The sequence below is a fragment of the Accipiter gentilis genome, chromosome 8, assembly GCF_929443795.1.
Source record: "Accipiter gentilis chromosome 8, bAccGen1.1, whole genome shotgun sequence".
Taxonomy (NCBI): Eukaryota; Metazoa; Chordata; class Aves; order Accipitriformes; family Accipitridae; genus Astur; species Astur gentilis.
The window spans coordinates 40293579-40312563 of record NC_064887.1 but is presented as its reverse complement, the minus strand read 5'-3'; the positions used below and the strand labels follow the sequence as shown (position 1 = coordinate 40312563).

Below are 18985 nucleotides of genomic sequence, written 5' to 3'. Positions count from 1 at the left end.
TGGACATGCTGAGATGCAAACACACATGCACCTCTGAAGGCAACCTGGAGGAAGAGAAGCAGGAGACTGTTGGCTCTTTGGCTACCTGCAATTTTCACCAGATCTTGGGTCAGAACCCTTTACTTCTCTTCCGTCTTCTGTTTTCTAATGCTTAATTTCTGACCAAAATTAAATCGGTCACTAGCAGATAAGTCCTCTTTATTCTGTTTCATAACATCAACATCAAAAAGCATGACTGAAGTGCCAGAAGTGTTTAGAGGCCTGAAGAAAACGGATATCAGAATCGATTTACACTGCAATATGAATTGCTGTTAATATCTGTGACTGTTCAGGCTGATAAAGTGTACATAATCTGCTTCAAAACACATCGTTTGTGGATTGTTTCTCCTATGTAGAATTATACAAAAATAATGCCATCACGTAAGTGAAAAAAAAGAAAGCTTAAGGTTCTTCTGAAGTCTCAAGAACTAGATACTGCTGGATGCAAACATCAAATCTTGAAATCACTAGTTTGACCAAGTGCAGCATATTTTATGTTCTTCACACCACTACCCTAAGCAGTCCTAATGACAGAGGAACTGCTGACTCTCTACTCAGCCTTGCTGCTAAGAGATGCAAGGACTCAAGAGCACAGCTTTACATGACAGACAGTGAAAGACCCACATAATTCATCCTCAGCATCAAGGATACAAGTCAGAACAATCGGAGGACTCCATTCAACTTTATCTTCTGTGGCAGATCAGGAGGAAGATATGGTTCACCCAAAATTCCCAGTCTTGGACATTTAATTTTCTTCTCAAAATTTCCCTGGAGAGAAGTCTAGCAAATCATAAAAAGGCCTCCTAAATTATGATAAGTTCCAGACCATTACCTAGTGAACTACAGAGTACAAGGAAGAAGGTTGCAGAATTAAAGTAGCCAGAAACAGATGCTAAACAAACTCTTACTAGCAAGTCCTGAAAGACTTCTTCACCTCAGGATGACACAAAAGCATGCTTCACTGACCTTTGACCCATGGGAGGGTTTGGTCTTCTTGGGATCAGAGAAGGCAGAGAGTGGTATTGTGGGTAACATAGGATAATCTGGACTTGGCCTTGAAACAGTTTCTGCTCCTTCTGGCATTACCATTACCTAGTAATAAAGAGAAGAAAAATTATGTATGAGTAAAGTCGCATGGACTATTAACACATGATTATGTTAAATCACTTGCTCAATTAACACACTATTATTCATCTTTTGAATGTTTTTTCCCCTGCTTAAAGGCCATAAAAAGATATTGTCTAGGTAATGCTCAGTTTCAAGGCAACTCCTCAAACACAGAACATTAAAACCACAAAAAAAGTGAAAGGCAACATGCAATATCAAGTATCTTTCCCAAAGGGAACACCAATATTCTGAGCACAAGCAGGCAATAAAGCTCTGGACAAGAACTGTGTGTTCTGCTGCAAATGCTCTTACCCTGCAAAAGGCTAGAAAGATAAATCTGGAAGGAATGAGCAAGACTTCATCAATTTAGGAGAAGCTGAATTCACTCATTCGGGGGGGCGGGGGGGAGCGAGGGAGGGAAGCAGGCCTTGGGTGTCTTCCCTTGACAATATCTTAACACCAAGCACTGAGCTCCATGAAACATTTTTCTTCTTACCTCCCCTATATTCTGTCAGAATAATCCTGTTGAAAATTTCCACTAGATGAATGGTATCAAAACTGATTCACAGATGAAACACCTCAACACATAAGGTATACATTAATGCACTCTGAAAATCCTAGAAAGCAAATGATGTTCCAGCCATCCTATGGCTGAAATAAACACCTTCCTCTTTGTGCCCAATACAGAAAAGCACTGGCACACCAAGGAAGTTCTGGACAGATCAGCTTGGAATTCTTGCCACTCCTGAGGTTTATTATTGACAAACTTCCCCATAGCTTTTTTACTTTTCTAATTTTTCAGGCTAGAAACATGTTTTTTCAGATGAAAATTTTGCCAGCAATTAAGACCATCTCAAATAAAGTCCTTGAACAGAACATAATTATACATTACTATATATGGAGGTGTCTCAGAATACAGTCATGACATCCTCTGTCTGGTTAAAAACTTTATGCACTTCATGGCTTGTACTAATTTGCCTACATCTTGTAGTTATTTGAGGATCATTTCTTTAGTTTATCACTGCATATTACTTTCCCAGAAGTAAGAGTTCATCCACTGTAGCAAACCATATCTTATTGTGCTTTCAAGAGTCTATTTTTTATTCCCACACCCATTTTCACTCTATATTCTAACACTTTTCCTTAATTTTTTATTATCTAAGCCACAAGCAGCCGACCTCAGGTTTAGAGGACATTTATTGACGAGGAAGTGCTAAGTATTAGGCTTTCCTGTGGCAAAAGTGAGTAAGGAATAGACTGGAAGCCTCTCCCTTTTCTTGAGCTTTTCTATACTGATACAGCTCACAACACTAGGAAGGTCACAGATAACTGTAACTGCCTGATGGACAGCATGCAACATCCACAGAAGACATCCATTTCCAGAGGGGTTTTAGTGCTTTGATATTAATGGTCACATTTAAATTGAAAACAAAGTGCCAACAATCACACCAGCAATGGTTTAGTTCTGCTTCAAGTGCTGCAGTTGTATAACCAGGAGTAAAAATTGGCTGGGTCATCCTTTAGATGAACGTAGAAAACTGTAGCCTGCTGGGCTGCAGCTAAAAAGAAACCCCAGAGCAAAATGAGATCACTACGCAGTTTAGCAGAACCTCTTCAGATCTCCAATCCCTTTGGCACTTACCCCTCCAGCCCTAATGAGTTTGCGTCTGAATTCCTTGGTGGGATTGTTGAAAGTCAGTTTCTCACAACGAAGGTGGTTCACAGGTGGATTTCCCTCCAAATTTAAGAACAGGTCATATGTGAAACAAACCTTTTTCGGCTCCTCCTAAAAACAAAAAAGACTTTGGGAAAACGGAAGAAGTTTGGCAAGTACACAAAGTCAGAGGATTCAAACAGACACTCCTGAAAATCCCAAATAAACCACTGAGTAAGTGTTGCCTTTATAGAGTTTTTCATCATGAGATCAGAGAGCTAGAAATGAAACTATTTGTGCCTAAAGTGCCTGAGGTTAACATACTGTTCATCAGAAACTCAGGCATGGCTTTTCACTGCAAAAGCAATGCACGGACAAGGATACTGACTGACAATTGTCTGTTTAAAGCCATTCAAGCCTTCCTAGGAAAGCAGATTCACAAGCTTTATCTACTATTCTGTTTTCACTGAAATTCAGATCCTATCTCCTTTGGGAAGCAACTGAACTATAAGTATCAATATTAAGAAAAGCATAATCCTTTATTTAGAGAAGGAACAACTTCTAAACTCACAGGATCTCTGCGGGTACTGAGAAAAGATTAAAAGCAATGGTAAAAGGATGACTCGTTTTGTAAAATCCTTTTCAATATGCATATTGCAGGGGCTGAATGGGAACATATCCTAAGCTTTTGAACTTTCCAAGGGCACTTTCACTGAAGAAATCCGGAGTTTGTATGCATGTTGGGGATCATCTGCGCCTCACTGGTTTTGTTCCACCTGCTGCAGAAGCACAGCAAATACTCTGCATTTGCAGTACAGAATGGAAGAAATTTCTTCCTTTTTTTCTCCCCAAATTGCAAATATTGCATACTTCTTGTGTATTACAAATATCGATATGACATTTCCCAGTATTATCTTGTATTCTGCATTTCAAGATGAAAAATCAAAACGTGGCAAACCACACAGAGCCTTACAGTACATTCAGTATTTACATGAATGCATCCCACATGCCTCATTCAATGCGCAACATCAAGCAGCTGCACAGCAGTCTTTTCCACAATTCATATCCAGCAGCTTGATTTCCTGGTGTAGTTGCATTGTTGTATGGGAACAGACGCCGCAGGCTTCTAGCTCAAGCCATTAGATTTGCTGAAAATAGGTTGAAGCATCAAACAGCTTCAGACCACACTGATTCCTGCTGTTTGCTTGGTGGATACTAACGTCACTAAAGAAACCATTTCTTGTACAAACTATACCTCTAATAATAAAAAGTGTGGTAACCACACCTGGTTTACATCAAAATCAGTACCCTAAGCTCACCTGGGACTCAAGGTCTTGGGTCTTAACTCCCCAAACAGCGGAAGGCAGACATCTAAGCAGACACATACAATAGAACTGTCTCCCATTAACAAGCAAGAACACGCTGCCAACACGAGGGTCTTCAGGCCCTCTTTTGGAAAAGTCCTGAAGAATCCATGCACACTTGAAGGGGTTCAATGTCTACTAAAACAGATGAATGGCAAGAAGAAGAGAAGTACTTGCAAAATACACTGCATTGCCATTTTCCTCTTTTGCTACAACGATTCTCATTAACTGAATCATTAGTGAGCTCTGCATGTGTGTGCTTACACTGGAGTTAAAACAGCAGCTGTAGAGGGTCCCTCAAAGTCTAATAAACTTAAATGAAGGATGAATAGAAAACCAAATGTGGCCTAAGAATGGTTTCTAAAATGCTCTTCCTAGTTTATAGCACAGAGTAAATTGATCTTGGTTATATTAGCAAAAGCAGGCTTTAGTCAAAAGCTGTTAAGCCATCACATTATCAGAGCTCTGCTTTGTCATTTGCTTGTTTGCTTTCAGAGCAGGAGAGGGGAAGCAGATTCATTTCCCTTTTATCTTAGGTATTCCATTTTTTATATACACTCAAAAGCAGAGAACCTCCCAAATATTTATTGTACCTCTGTTGAGGAGTTTCCACTTTTTGTAAAATTAAGACAGTTTTTCAATGTGATTTTTCTCCAACTCAGAGATCACGACCGCCCTGGGAACCGAGCCCTAGCCAAGTACCATGATCATTAAAATATCCTTTGTATCATCTCAGGCCATCAGAAGCCCCCCCACCCAAGTGAATAGTTAAGATTACAGCACTCCTAAAAGAACGAGTACAAAAGTCTCAAAGCAAAAAGCTGCAAATAAACATTCTTTCCTTTACTGCCTTCAGTGACAGCTAATGATTACAGCTCAAGACACTCCAAAGCTTAACCCATCCGGTCCTCCCTAAAATGTTCTTCCCTCCGAACAACCACGAAGGGGCTGGGGGAGGGGGAGAAGGAGGAAAAAAAGAAACCCCAAACCAAGGAAAATCTCTCTCAATTGACCTGGACCTACACATCTAACTTTAAATGGAAAGCCACACTGAATCCACAGTGCCACACTTCAAAGCCTTTCTAAATCACATGTTGAGATCTACACATCCTGCTGCTTGGAGTTGCAACAGAGTGCAAGTACTTTTTCACCCTAAGAACTTAGGTTCAGGCAGCCTGTTTTCATCCTGCAACACCACTTCAAGTACTCCTGCTTGAGTAGCAATTATATGCGCAAGCCAAGCTTTACTCTTAGTGATATTCAACCCTTGATGTCAAAAAGTAAAACTGAAAGAGGGAGAGACTTACTTTTTGTGGATATTTTGTTGCTCTCTGAGACCATACCCTATTCTAAACAGCCTTACTTCCACCAAAGGCTTTAGAAAGAATGGCTCACATCCATTTCTAACTGGTAGATATTGCAGTTATTCAGATTAAAATTCAAGGGTCAATTTGGACATGCAATGGTTAACCTGGTATAGGATCTCTCGGCAAGCCACCTTAGAACCCCAGTTTATATCTGCCCCTTAAATCTTATGATGCCATAGAAGTAAACTAGAAGTGTGTACCACAGACCGAGGGCCAAGCTTTTATTTGCAGCCGCCATAAATTTCCCTCCATCCAGTGAATCCCCCTACTCCACCTCCAATCTCCAGAGCTGAGCACGTCACACTTTATTTTTACTGTTTTCCAGCTTCCCGTCTGCACTGACTGTCACTGCACTGTTACGAACACTAAAGTTGCTTTATTTTTCTTCCAAGTTCTGAAATAATGGGTTAAAGTTCCTTTGGCACTTTTCGCAAGAGGAGGAATTTTTCAAAGTCTTTTGTTAAAATTTCCTTGTCCTGTTTTTAAGGCAGGGTGTGCCCTTTGCCACTTAACACAAATCAAAAGAATTTCACTGGTAGCATGCGTATAAAGCTCATAAATCACTTTTAGAAAGCCATAAAGCAAAATTATCTACAAAAATCTAGCACACCAAGGAAGCAGACTCATGGTTATTCAATAACTATAACATCTAACACTACTTCCCTTTTGCCATAGATCCAGCCTGACAGAGTCATTTATCCGTAACCGGTCCATAACGTCTGTATAAATGAAACCCCCTTTCCAGGCTCGTACAACCCGTTCGACTAGTCTTCCACCCCGCTTCAAGACAGGACATTTAAAAGCAAATAGCCCAATATTCATTTTTTGAAGCAAGTAGCCTTATGTTATCTCTGCTAACAAGTCCATGAAACACCCTCGTCTTTTTTGAGATTCTACAGGGTTAAGTAAAATAACAGAGAACAGCATTTTGGAACTCTTCCCCATGTGAAGCCTATTACTTTGTTTCAAAATTAGGAAAATATACTCACTGCTCAAAGACAAGCATTTAATAATCTACTAGCTCTTACAAATACATGATATGATGCTGGCATGGCTAGTAAAGCTGCTACATTCGACAAGGCTCCCTTGCCAGGCACTGCAATCTATTCAGCATATGGAGATGCCTATCGATGTGCCACACTGAACAGCCACCGAAACACACAGAGCCTGGGTGTTTTGGCCAGGAAAACAATCTGCTCAGATAGAAGAATGGCTAAACTGATAATACATATCAATTTATGACAGAAAAAGGTAAAAAAAGATTCACCACTCAGCAGCAGCACAAAAGAAATTGCTGCAGGTTTGGTAAGTAAGACCATACAGAACAGACCTAAAAAATGTCAGCAACAAATGCTTCCACTTCAAGGCTAGACAAAACAAGTTTTACCCCTCATTCCACAACTTTCAGCAACACTGAATAACTAGCAGGTCAAATCTACTCCTCCGTTCCCCAAACCTGTGCAGACCCTGCCCCAATAACACACCCATTTGTTAAGTAAAATCAAATGTTTCATGCAAACACGGACTCTTCAGTGACCTTCCTTAGGTGTAATTCACAAGCCAATACCTTCCTGATGGCACAGTCCTGACACATAGTTCTAACTGATCTCCAGTTTCACCTACCCTGCCACAAGTGCAACCTACATTCCTCTCCACTGAGTTCCTACTTTGAAACAGAAGTAATTTTTCCCTTCCCCAGTATTTTTCTATGTATTTTATATCACACCTCTAAATATTGTAGAAGGGGTAAAACACGCATGTTTTTATTTTGAACCTCACTGGAAAAATCAAACAGATTTCTCTGCTTTCTTTGCTTACCTCCCCTTTCACTAATAGAAAAAGCCCAAGTTACATGTACCCACTATGTAAATACTGGAAGCCTTTTATCTCTAGCACTGAAATTGGGAGGTAGTATCTTTAAAGAGAGTTTAATACAACATCTTATCCACGTTGCATTAATATCATCTGCCTTATATCAGAATATCATGAAAGTATACTAGACCTTTAGCTTTTGGGGGCGGGAGGGATTGATCTAATTTGATCAGGATGCAAAAAATGTAACAGGATGAATACCAAAGTCGTACCTGTATTACAGCCTCCAGATTACAACATACGCAACTATAAGAGATGTATTTGGAGACAATAATGAGGCCATGAAAAAAGTCTCAAGACTATTGAAATTGAGTGGGGGAAAGGGAAGAGCAGTAGAAAAACACCAACACATTTATTGTACCCAGTTTGTATTGATTCAAGCACCACAAGCCACTCACAGTAGCCCTCGTTAGAGAAAGGAACACAAAAGATTTAAAAATAAAAATAGCATACTAACATTTTCAGTCCAACAATCCCAAATGATCCACTATCATTAATCAACTGTGCTTTCAAAAGCTTTATCACTCAACCTACTGAGACCCTGCCATTTGTTTTGCAGGTTCAGTTACAGAGGCAAAGGCTCTACCAGGCCACCAATATCAAATAAGACTGCAAGTCCTACGGCCTGTGTAGACCACCGCAACTCTCTAGAAAGCTCAGATATACAAACTGTCCAGGTTCACAGCAATATTCAAAATACATATTCTGTAATTCAAATGACAAGACTGAGAAAGCACCTACTTACTGAGGAACTGAATTACAGCACAGGAAGGACAAACACATGCCAACAAGGCATAACTTCGTAGAGGACAAGAACAGGCTCTTGCACCTTTTTTAATGCTCTGCTGACACTTCCCTGTCTGACAGAAAGGCACCAAAAGCTTCAGGGGGACCAAGAGCACCGACTCCACTACTCCAAACAGACAACAATATAAAAAAGCGAGTTAATGGGCAGTTTTATGCAAAGTTGCCTAAAAAAAAAATCCCTGATAAAGTTCATTAAAATCATTCTTAAGCCATTCTTAGTAAAACTGTTCCTCAGCAGTGAACAGGCCCATGCTTCTCTAGCCAAAGCAAAGAGTACACTGGCTCTGACAACCACTATTTATCATCCTAGTAACAAATTAGAACAGGGAAAGGAAACGGCTAAGAAACAAGGCTTAAACTGTGGAAAAAAAATTTTCAGCCAACCATGGCAAAGATCAACCTCCACAGATTAGTTCACTCCCTCTTTAAATCCTTTCTCTTCACACCCTTACAAAGCTAAACATGCATCGATAAACAAATCCCAAAGCCTTTGCAAGTCTTGTTTCAACTGAGAGGACACACATCAACAAAAACGTGCTAGAATTTAGGGAGCATATGGCCAGAAAGACCCACCCAACGACTCCTGCCCAGACACCTACAAAATAGCGTTTTCTACCCAATCCCAGAATCAATCCATAACATCTACTTGAAAAGAGTTATTCAAGGATGAGTCCCAAATGCTGCAATCAATTCAGGCAAATTCAGAACAATATATGCTCTACACACAACAGCTGATCCCCACCAGTATCAACAGGTTTACAGAGATCAGAGCGAACATATGGTCTCAAAGTAGTAAAGACTTATTTATTTGGTGCTTTAATGTCATATTCTTTAATGCAGGAGAAAATAGACTGTATTCTAAAGGCTTTGCCATTCCTCCTCCTCCTCTTTCCCAATCTTTTAAATTGCTGCTCTATCCCAGTCTTTGCTCATCTTTTGTCTTTGCACTTCTATCTTTGCAGATTTACCTCTTACATTTCCTTCAACTCCACTTACTGAAAATACTCATAGCTGTTAATATTTCCAGATGGCATTATCACCGGGTAATAGTGGTCAGAGGAGCCAAATTCTTCACATCGTCAGGCAGCTAAGCTTCCAGCAATCATAAGTACCATGCTTAACTTCCAAATGTGCAGAGAATATAACATTTGATGACATAAGGGTGGAAAAATTACTTTTAAGCAGTAAAGGCAAATTTCAAACAACTTCAGTATAGCTCACATATTTCAAGTTCATGGTTGAACCTGGGAACACGTCTCTGTTCAAATGACGTGCTGGAAGACGGAAGCCATCATGTTTTCCCTCAACCACTGCTTGCCCCAATTTAATAATGGGAGGTGCTGTCTGAAACTCCTTAATTAGTCAATTTGTCAATCAGCTTGAAAGCGGAAAAGAACTTCTCCATAATGCATGCATCTAAAAACCAGGGCTAAGATGAGTATTTTAAAGATTTGTAGTTTTGAAAACAATTCTGCAGCTAAACATGTTCTCATATTTATTTTTCATGTTTCTGAACACCAAAATGCCAAAACCAAACCGCCTTCTCCTAAATTAACTGCTACTTCCATTGTTTCCAGTAAGAACAGAGACCACCTATTTCCCTTATTTATAAAACCCATCCTATCCCTAACACTAGAAAGAACAACTATGCAGTCACATGTTCATAGAAACAATGAGAAGTGATGACCCCGGTGGGTGTGAAACCAAGTTATATTCAGAAAAGCTGCCAGTTCCATATTCTGCGAGGAGCATACGAATATAAGGGATGGAGAGAAAGAAAGCATACGAATGCAGACTACAGTCAATGCAATTAAGTGCACCTACAAAAAAAAAAATAGAGGAGAGGCAGAAAGAAGAGAAAAGGATCTGAGGACTTGTGAAACACAAAGCCATTGGAGACCTGCAGGGAAAAGGCAAGTGTGAGAAAAGACTGGGGGAAGAAAGGAAGGAAAAATAAAAGGTAAGAGTAGAAACAAAGAATAGTTCACTCATCACAGTCATTTGAGATTCCCCTTACAAGAAGTTATCATGGAGAAGTTGACATTTTTCAGTCAGGAACATAAAGGTAGTTTTTAAATCTGATCTAAGCCAACATACAGTGCAGATGAAGAGTTTCCTGATTTCCATCCAAAACCTCAGAAAAGCCACCAGAAGTCAAACTACTTTTAAGCTTTTGAGGGGTTTTTTTTTGCATTCAAGCCGTAGTTTTCAGTGTTTGCCAAAAAAGCTGCTTCTATCAACAACTTTCATCCTCTACTCTCTAACTGCCATTTCTCTTCACATCCTTTTGGCTTACCCCACCGACCCAAAAGTTGCGGGCAAAACATTCCCAGGTTTAGAAGACAAGACTTCTTGTGGTTCAGTCTCATTATTTGGCTTATTACTCAGACTCATAAAGTGGGGTAAGAGCAATGTGGTAGGCTAAAAAACAAACTAAAATGTTAATTATTCACAAATGACACCGCCAGGAGAGTGTTCTGTGCTAGACTGGGGCAAGAAGGAAACAATAGACAGATGCATTTGTGGGAGGTACAGTGGAAACGATGCTGGAAAGCTAAATAGAATTAGGTTGTTACATGTGGTCTGCTGTCAACAAGACCTGGGGTAATGGCTTGTGCTTGGAGGGTTGAGGGGGGTGGGAGCATACATTATAGTGTTGGGGCTTAATGGTCAAATTTTCAGTTTATCTAGGTTCCCTCCTAGGGATGATAAGAGCAATTATTTTCTTTATTTTTTATTTAAGTAGTAATCAAACACAGAAAGATTCGGTATTCATGTTTAACAGAACAAGTTAACTGAAACTGAGTTAATATGAACGCAAGTGCCCAAATCCCTATTTTCATAACCTTCTTCAAGTCATGCAGCACGTGACCTCTGTGGTAAGACTTAAAGCAAGCAATAAATCCCAACTTTTAACTTCCGTTGGCAATGCATCTTAAGATTTAAAGTACTTAGTGTTTTCTTTTTGGAAGAGTACTGAATCAGAACAATGGTATTTTTAACATAGCTGTAAATATTTGTCCTATATATGCAAATGTTTGTCTTGGGCCTATACAAATTTTATACCTGTACAGTTAATTTAATAAGATTTCAAATTAAAAAATTGGATTTTTAATATATTGCCAGTCAACACAGTATTTACAAATGTTTATAAAAATTAGTGGTTTATGTTTATTTACTACCCTATTGGCATAAAATATTTTAAACTGCTTTAGTATTATCCATGCTAGAGAAGCTTGTTACAAGTGGTACAATCTCTGTTCAGAATCTCTAGGACCATCACACTGTCCTGATATTACCTTTCTATACAATTCCATTTCTGCCAAACTCTTTCTTTTGAAGTCTGGCAGGAGCTTCCAACTCTCAGTTAAATTCTATTTATTAGACTAATAAAAAACACACACATAAAACAGTCACATAATTTAGAGTCTTTCTGTCAGGCGGTTTCAGGCTCTGGCACAGCTCAAAACAATTAGAAGACCAGAAATCAGATTCTACCTTATTTTTGAAGTGCACTTCAATGGGCATAATGAAGCCTGCGTAGCCAGACTCTTCCACTTTGTAAGGGGGCTCCTTGCACACTGAAAAGAGAACAGACAAATGTTAACTTTGAATATAATGCAACTTAACCTGAGCCAAAAGGAGATGGAAGATGAGAAATAGGCCTCTGACAGCTCAGGACACATTTAAAACACTGACCTTTATGGGGAAGAAGAAAAAAAAAAAAAAAAAAGATGGTGGTCATAGGCTTAGTTAAGAACATGAAAATCTGTTCTTAGCTCCTCCCATGGAAAGGAAACATAAAACACTCCATGCCAGAGTCTCCATGAGATTCTTCCCCTCCTTTTGCAGTGAGATACAATTACATTTCTGTGCTGTTCCACAACAATGCAAACTGCCAGTTAAAGCTGTCTCACAAAAAAAGGCAAAGGTCCAAAAGGTGGGAATTGGAAGAGTATGGGAAGCTAAAATTTACTTTGATGCTCATACTTATTAATCAAAACACTATACCACGCAAGCGGATTTTTTTTTTCCTTTAAATGCTTTCCTGCAATGCTCAATCCTTGTAATTACATAATAGCCATACTACAAGCTGCTTCATCCAAACGTGGTAACAAACCTGAAGGGCAGGTAAGCACTGCTATTTACTTCACATACAAGGAAACGGAGAAAGGTTAAACAGTTTGCCGCTAAGGTCACAGCGCTGCTTACTGCAGAAACGTTGATTACAAAAGTTAATCACTTCTAAGATTAATCTGCGTGCTTCCCGCCTCTGTTCCCCCTGTCCCGCTACCTGTTCTTCATGCTACTGAATCCTTCCCATCATCTACCACTGCATTTCAGTATAGTGATAGCTGACTCAAAGGATTCTAGGATCATTTATTGGGCCATGACATAGCTATACATAACAGCTGCCAGAAGAAACTTGAGACCAACGCAGATATCCTCCCTCTCAGGAACCGGATGCACTTGCGTATAATTTATGCACTACAATATATGTAAATAAAGTCAATTAAGTAATTAGAGGAATTCAGTGCAAATCTTTTTACTTTCTCTAAAGAATTCCAAGTAATTAATATGATTAGGAAACAGTACCTCAAACCTACAAGGCACACAAATTATTTTTCCTTTAATGTAGATATATTAGCCCCAGCTCTAAGCACTTCCACCATGATTAAGGTGCTAGAAAGCAGTACTCAAAATTCAACTGTGAAAAAAAGAACGTATCTCAAAGTAATAAAAATCTCTAGACTTGCTTTAACTTGAATTTCATAGAAGAACCCTATCATTTAGGGGAAAAAGCCCAAAACCAAAGAACCGTGCCAATATGGCAGCAGGAATCTTAAGACTATCTGCCAAGCAGCCTTTGTTCCTTTGCCACTCTATTCTAACAAATTAAAATTACTACACAAGCAATCTGCTAGCAGCACAAGCCTACCTTCACCAGTAGATTTTGCTCCAAGTAAGAGCAAACCATCTGAAGAAACCCTTCAAACAAATCTAGAAATAGTATGCATACCATTTATGTACAACCCAGACACACTTTGGTCAAAAGCAAGCTGGCATCATGAGCAAGCTTAAGCAAGCATGCAAAACCTAGAGATCAGAAAAAACTGTCTGTTTAAAGGTAGATGATATGGCAACCAATTGAGCAAAGACCATGTACTATCCCAACACAGTTGTTTGTAATAAAGTAATTACACCAGACGACAAGAATTGTAGCACAGCAGATTGTAACTTTTATTCATAAATTAGCTTTCAGCTCAGTATTGCACTTGCTTGTCATACATCAGTTTTAGTACATCAATTTGAAGGAGATATTATTAACATACAGACTAGATTCACATCCTTACGAGCTGAACACCTTTGAGTTACTTTCCACTGTGGAGTCTCACAAATAACCAATGTAGTAGGTAGTCCTAAGACATCCTGCGTGACCAGCAGTCTTCAAAGTAATATTTCAAAGAATGCACATTACGAAGTAATTTACAGCAGTACTCTTAGGCAGCCAGCATTCCTTGTAACACTACATAATAACAACACTGCAGATGCAGTTACACAATCTTAAGCAGATCTAACTCTGCGCTGCTGCCGAAAAGGGCAATTCCTGCTCCTCCACCTCAACCATGCGTTCCTGCTGCCCCGTGCCAAGAATCAGGTTCATGCTGCTGCACAGTCAAAAAGAGCAAAGAATAGATCCAGCAGAAAATAACACTACAATCTGTATACTCTCCCCAACCATGCTGACCGTCCAGTGCTTGAACACATACATGCAGCTGGAATGTACAGCCAGTGGCAAAGAGATCATCACCCCTTTGGCATCACTGATTTCTGCTGGGTTTAATACTACCTGAACTGGCACCTGAGACTAGAAATTGCAGAAATCCTGATGGCTACTTAATGACCAATGTCAAAGTCTACATACTCCAGTATGTATACGAGCCCAGTATCCGAGCGTCTCCCACCAATCACATGCTTCCAGCTTGTACTGGCAAATATTAACAAATTAAACTCATCCTTCCCATTTTGTAACGTGAATTATCTCCTGCTGTCACTAAGTGTCTTGAGAACCTGCATGTACTAATGCTTAAGTAAGAGGATAAAGCATCTCACCTCCAGGCCTTTCATCAGAAGAAAGGTCCCATTCTCTCTGACCTTCCTCAAACAAAGACGGTAAAGGTTAAAGCTGAAGCGCACGCAATGTACGTTTTGCTCCTCTTTAAGAAGACATTTTACAGAAAAGTGACAGTCCAAGACAACACTGACTTGCACAATGCTCTTTCATACAGAGACCTAATAATGCATCTTTAAAAATACACTCACCTCGCTTGGGTTTTGGGAAGCTCTCATGTAGCCGGAAGACCACCCTTTCCACAAAATGCTGGATGTCACACTGCTCCGGGCCACGGACAAACACCATCCAGTCATGAGTAAACCCTTCGGTGGTGGGCTTTTTTCGCAGTTGGGCTCGGTGCCCCAGCTCCAATTTTACTTGAACCGTGCACTGTTTTAGAACAGAGGTAAGACCATAAGCAAAATGAAACAGCTTACATGTTAGGCATAACGCTGAGCCCCACCAACAGAAGATGCTAGATCACCGCAGGGGAGGAATACAACAGCCTCCACGGAGAGATCAGTCTCATACTGAAAACTACAGTGTTGTCAACAGAAAAGGTACCATAAAAATAGCTCCCAGCACCATTTCATACCTGTTTTCTTCCTAATATTAGCATTGCAGAGAAAACAGCTTTAGAAGAGAGATAGGTTTATCTGCCTCACTTATCATCTAAATTGTCAGCAAAGTCCTAATTGCAGAATCTTTATTTCTAGAAAGTGTCAGAGACAGAACTTGATGTTCACAGCTTACAAAATTCACAGCACTGACAGAAAACTAATGTTAAAACAGGAAAAATTAGATCACGAATTGGTGATTTATGATATTCTCTAGAATATGTAATCCATTAAACTATGACGCTCTTTGTATTCTTTTAAATATATTTTATTAAGACACTTTCAAAGGCCAAGTTAACATATAGCATGCCTTCACAATATCCAACGCTAAAATAACCTAATTCCGATTTGCACTCCCGAATCCTAATCATTGAGTAACAGAGAAGGTGTATTCAATGTCTCACTCAAAGCACAAAAATCCCATTAAATGTCTTAAAAACCAGATTAAATTAATTGTGAAGATCCACATATTATTGCAGACTTCACAGCCAGAAGAAAGGAAATGAATTAAACAGATGTAACAGAGGAAAGGCAAACGTGATTCAGACACAAGTTAAAGCAAGCAAATCTTGGGGCAATATTTGTAGACAGGGAATAACACCTAAGGTATCCAACTACTTACTCATTTTGTGCATATATGTTATACAAACTAGACCAGCAGCACAGCGATCTTGAACTAAACGCATCAAAATCCACCTTCAGCAACTGGAAGCTTATAAAAAAAGGGGCAGTTTTTAGTCTTTACCCCATTCTTCACCTGAGGCTTAAAAATAAGTGTCATTCTTTCTGGCAGTTCTCAATTACCATTGGGAGAGGCAACATTATTTGTCATTACCTATATTATAGGTGGACACAGAGCCAAACTGAGGGCATGTTGTTAGACAACGAACATGGAAAGAGAAAGCTTCCTGAGCTCTAGAGGAATGTTTAAGAAAAGTATTACCCTCATTTTCCCACTGAGGAACTGCAACAAGGAGTATGACCATGAGTAATGCTCAAAAAATATTTTGCATATCCAACCTGACGTTTTATGGGAATGTGATTTTTCAGAGCATGGTTAATACTTTCTGAAAAAGCATAAGTCACTCAATCACAGTATGCTTTGCTTTGTAAAAAGATCACCCAGGAGGTCTACAGAGTACCAGGCATCAAAGCTCAACCTCCCAAATTGCAATACAGTTCTAATTTCAACTAGAAGCCTTAACACACTCTCTCAGGCAGTTATCTTTATAGCAAAATACCTTCAGCTGCCATCCAACACATCAATTCTAAGACTCAGGGACAAACTCATCTCATTAATTGCTTCACTGGTATTACTACAACATTTCTTTAGGTTACCTTCCTCTGCAAGTTCTCTTGGCAGGCCATTTTTTTCCCATTCTGCGCTTTAGAGCTTATCTACACTGGCTCCATCTCGCTCCTGCGCTAAAAATGAAGGTACACAGCCGTCTGTTCTTTCATGTCATATTAAAGAATAAGAAAAAAAGCAAGGTGTGTTTCACTCAAAGCACACCAATCTCTCCTATGGTGGAAGAACAGTATGTGGCGACAGGCTGCCTAAATCCTAAGCTCACATAGAAGGGTGCTTGCAGGCCTGCTTTATCTGGGATACTTCCCACAGTGTTCATGCAAGCGTTCACATCAACTGAGCCAGTCTGTTCTGCAGCTTCACGTTATCGATTCCATAATTACCCTTTAAATTGCGCTACTGTTGCCAGTTACTACCCCTCTCCAGAGAAGTGCAAATGACTGTCAGTCTACAGAATTTGCCTTTCTAGTTGAAACGGCTGAGAAATTTTAGCTGAGAAACAGATGGGACTATGTGGAAGAGAACAAAATTAAACATAAAAGAGAACTGCTTAACTGAGAGTGAAAGTTGTACTTGCTATACTCCTCACATATCGGTCCAATTAACAATCACTACGAATTAAGCCAGAAGTTGAAACACATTTGAAAATAAGATCTCCCAACATAACAAACATCCAAAGTTGCTCCACTGAAAATGGAGGTTTTTTTTTTTTTTCCAAGCGTGTCTCTCAACAAAGGGAAATCAGGATCCTATTCAAACAATTTGTAGTAATACAAAGGAGTCTGCTTTTCAACTTCTCAATAAACATTCTGAAGGCTGCTCCGGTTTTTTGTTTGATGTGCTAATTGCCTGAAAGCCGTAACCAGTTTCCATTCGCTCTCCTTTGGCCGATTATTCAAAGGATAGCGGGGCTCACCTCCTGAACCTCAGGCTCGTAGGTAACCTGTTACCAGCTCGCACGCACTCGCACACAAAAGGCCTGAGCCAGCCTGCTCTAGATCACCTCAGGTAAACTTCCAGCATCCATCCCCGCCCGCTGCAGCACCGCCGCGACCCGTCTGCTAATCGCCGGCTTCCCACTGCCTCCCCGGAGCGGTAGTAACTCTCTCGGTGGCATTAACCCTTTACACCGCCGCTGATGGGGGGTAGGAACGCCGGCACCACCCCTCCCCGTAAATAAGCCCGGGCAGGAATTTGCGGGAAATGCTGCTGCTGCTGCCACCCCCCGCCGCGGGCGAGGCTGCAGCGCGGCCGCCCATTAAGGGGCGAGGGCTGAGCAACCCCCCCCTCCAAAAAAAAAAACAAAAAGGGGGGTGTGGGGAGGGCGTGTGACTCCCCAAAGCGGGGGGCGATGCCCCCCAACACCACCGGGGATAATCACACCCTCCCTTCCCCCTCCAGGACGGGGGTGGGCCCCCACCCCAGATGCAAGGCCCCCCTCCCCCGGTGCAGGAGGGGGGGCCCGGTCCCTCCCCACGCGTGCCCCCCACGCGGGGGGGGCTGGGGGGAAGGAGGGGCGGCGCCGAGGGGCCCCACCCCCACGGCGGCGCGGCGGGGCGGGCGCCGCCGCTCCCCTCACCTGATTGTCCATGGCTGGGCGCAGCAGCGCAGCGGGCCCCGCTCGCTCGCTCGCTCCTGCCGCGGTGGTTTAACGCTGGCCGGTCGGCGGGGGGGGGTCTCTTCCCCTCCTCTGCTTCCCCCCCCTCTACGAGCGAAGCCGCTCTCCGTCCCCCCCCACCCCCCTCCCCGCCGCCTCGGCCGCCGCCGCCGCCTCCTCGGTCGCGGCCCCTCACGGCCCCGCCGCCGCCGCTCGCCTCATTGTGTGTCACTCACAGGCAGCAGCCCCGCCACCCCCCCCCCCCCCCGCCGGCGCCCGCCCCGCGGAACCGGAAACCGACGCCAGCAGAGAAGCACCCGCCCGCCGCCAATAGCCGCACCGCCTCACGCCTAGAGGCGGGGTTTCCGCCCGGGCGCCGCCGGCCTCCCCCGTCTCCGCCTGATAGGCAGCCGCTTCGCCCAATCGGCGGCGGGCGGGTTGCCAAGGAGGCGGGGGCAGGGGTGGGGACAGCGCTGGGTCAAGCGGGGAGTGGGAGGCGGGGTGGGTGGTGGGAGGGAGTGAGGCCTCGCCGCCTCTCCTGTCCCCCCCCTCTCCGCTTCCCCCGCGGCGGGCGCGGCGTTTCTCTGCGCTCCTGCCCTGCGGCGTGGCTGGGCTCGGGCCCACGCCCCGTTCCCGGGTGCCCTTCCTGGGCCTGAGCCCTGGACCCCCGGGGCGGTGCAGCACGGCCGCCAACCGGACACCGGGACCAAGCGCTTGGGCCTTGTTGTGCGCCCTGGCCGCCGCGCCAACCCGCCCCTTTTCCCTCCCTCGGCCCACGCTTCCCCGCCGCTGGCGGCAGCGAATCTCACCCGTTTATTAATTTCCTACACAAACGAGCTGAGAACAAGGGAAACCACAGCTCCCAGTACAGCGGACACGGCAGTCCGGAATGGCTGGGCAGGGCTGATGCTTGGCTGGGGAGGAAGCTGGCGGCACTGCTCGCCTTCGGTTCTCCTTGTTCTCCCTCAGCCTCTCTCCTTCCCCCTCATTTTCCCTCCATCTCTTCCCCCTCATCTTCCATCCTCACTGTCCTTCATTTTCCCTCAGTGGCCCCCTCCCTTCCCTCATTTCTCCTCAGTTTCTCTTTAATTTTTTCCTGTTCTCCCTCATTTCCCCTCACTCTCCTTCATTCTCCCT

At 42.5% G+C, this 18985-nt stretch overlaps 1 protein-coding gene across 8 annotated transcripts in view; it reads right to left on the bottom strand.

The window, feature by feature from the left end:
• MLLT1 (MLLT1 super elongation complex subunit) overlaps positions 1-17969 on the bottom strand; it is a 32574-nt gene extending 14605 nt beyond the window's left edge. For all 8 annotated transcript variants that reach the window (XR_007507007.1, XR_007507008.1, XR_007507009.1 and 5 more), the window contains exons 1-5: positions 17831-17969; positions 14535-14715; positions 11709-11791; positions 2789-2932; positions 1006-1131 (exon numbers count right to left, since the gene is read on the bottom strand). Coding sequence is in view for 1 of the 8 variants with exons in the window: in XM_049808246.1 (XP_049664203.1) it covers positions 1006-1131; positions 2789-2932; positions 11709-11791; positions 14535-14715; positions 17831-17842 (546 nt within the window). In the remaining 7 variants the exon portion in view is untranslated. The remainder of the gene's footprint in view (positions 1-1005; positions 1132-2788; positions 2933-11708; positions 11792-14534; positions 14716-17830) is intronic.
• Positions 17970-18985: the final 1016 nt, after the last annotated feature.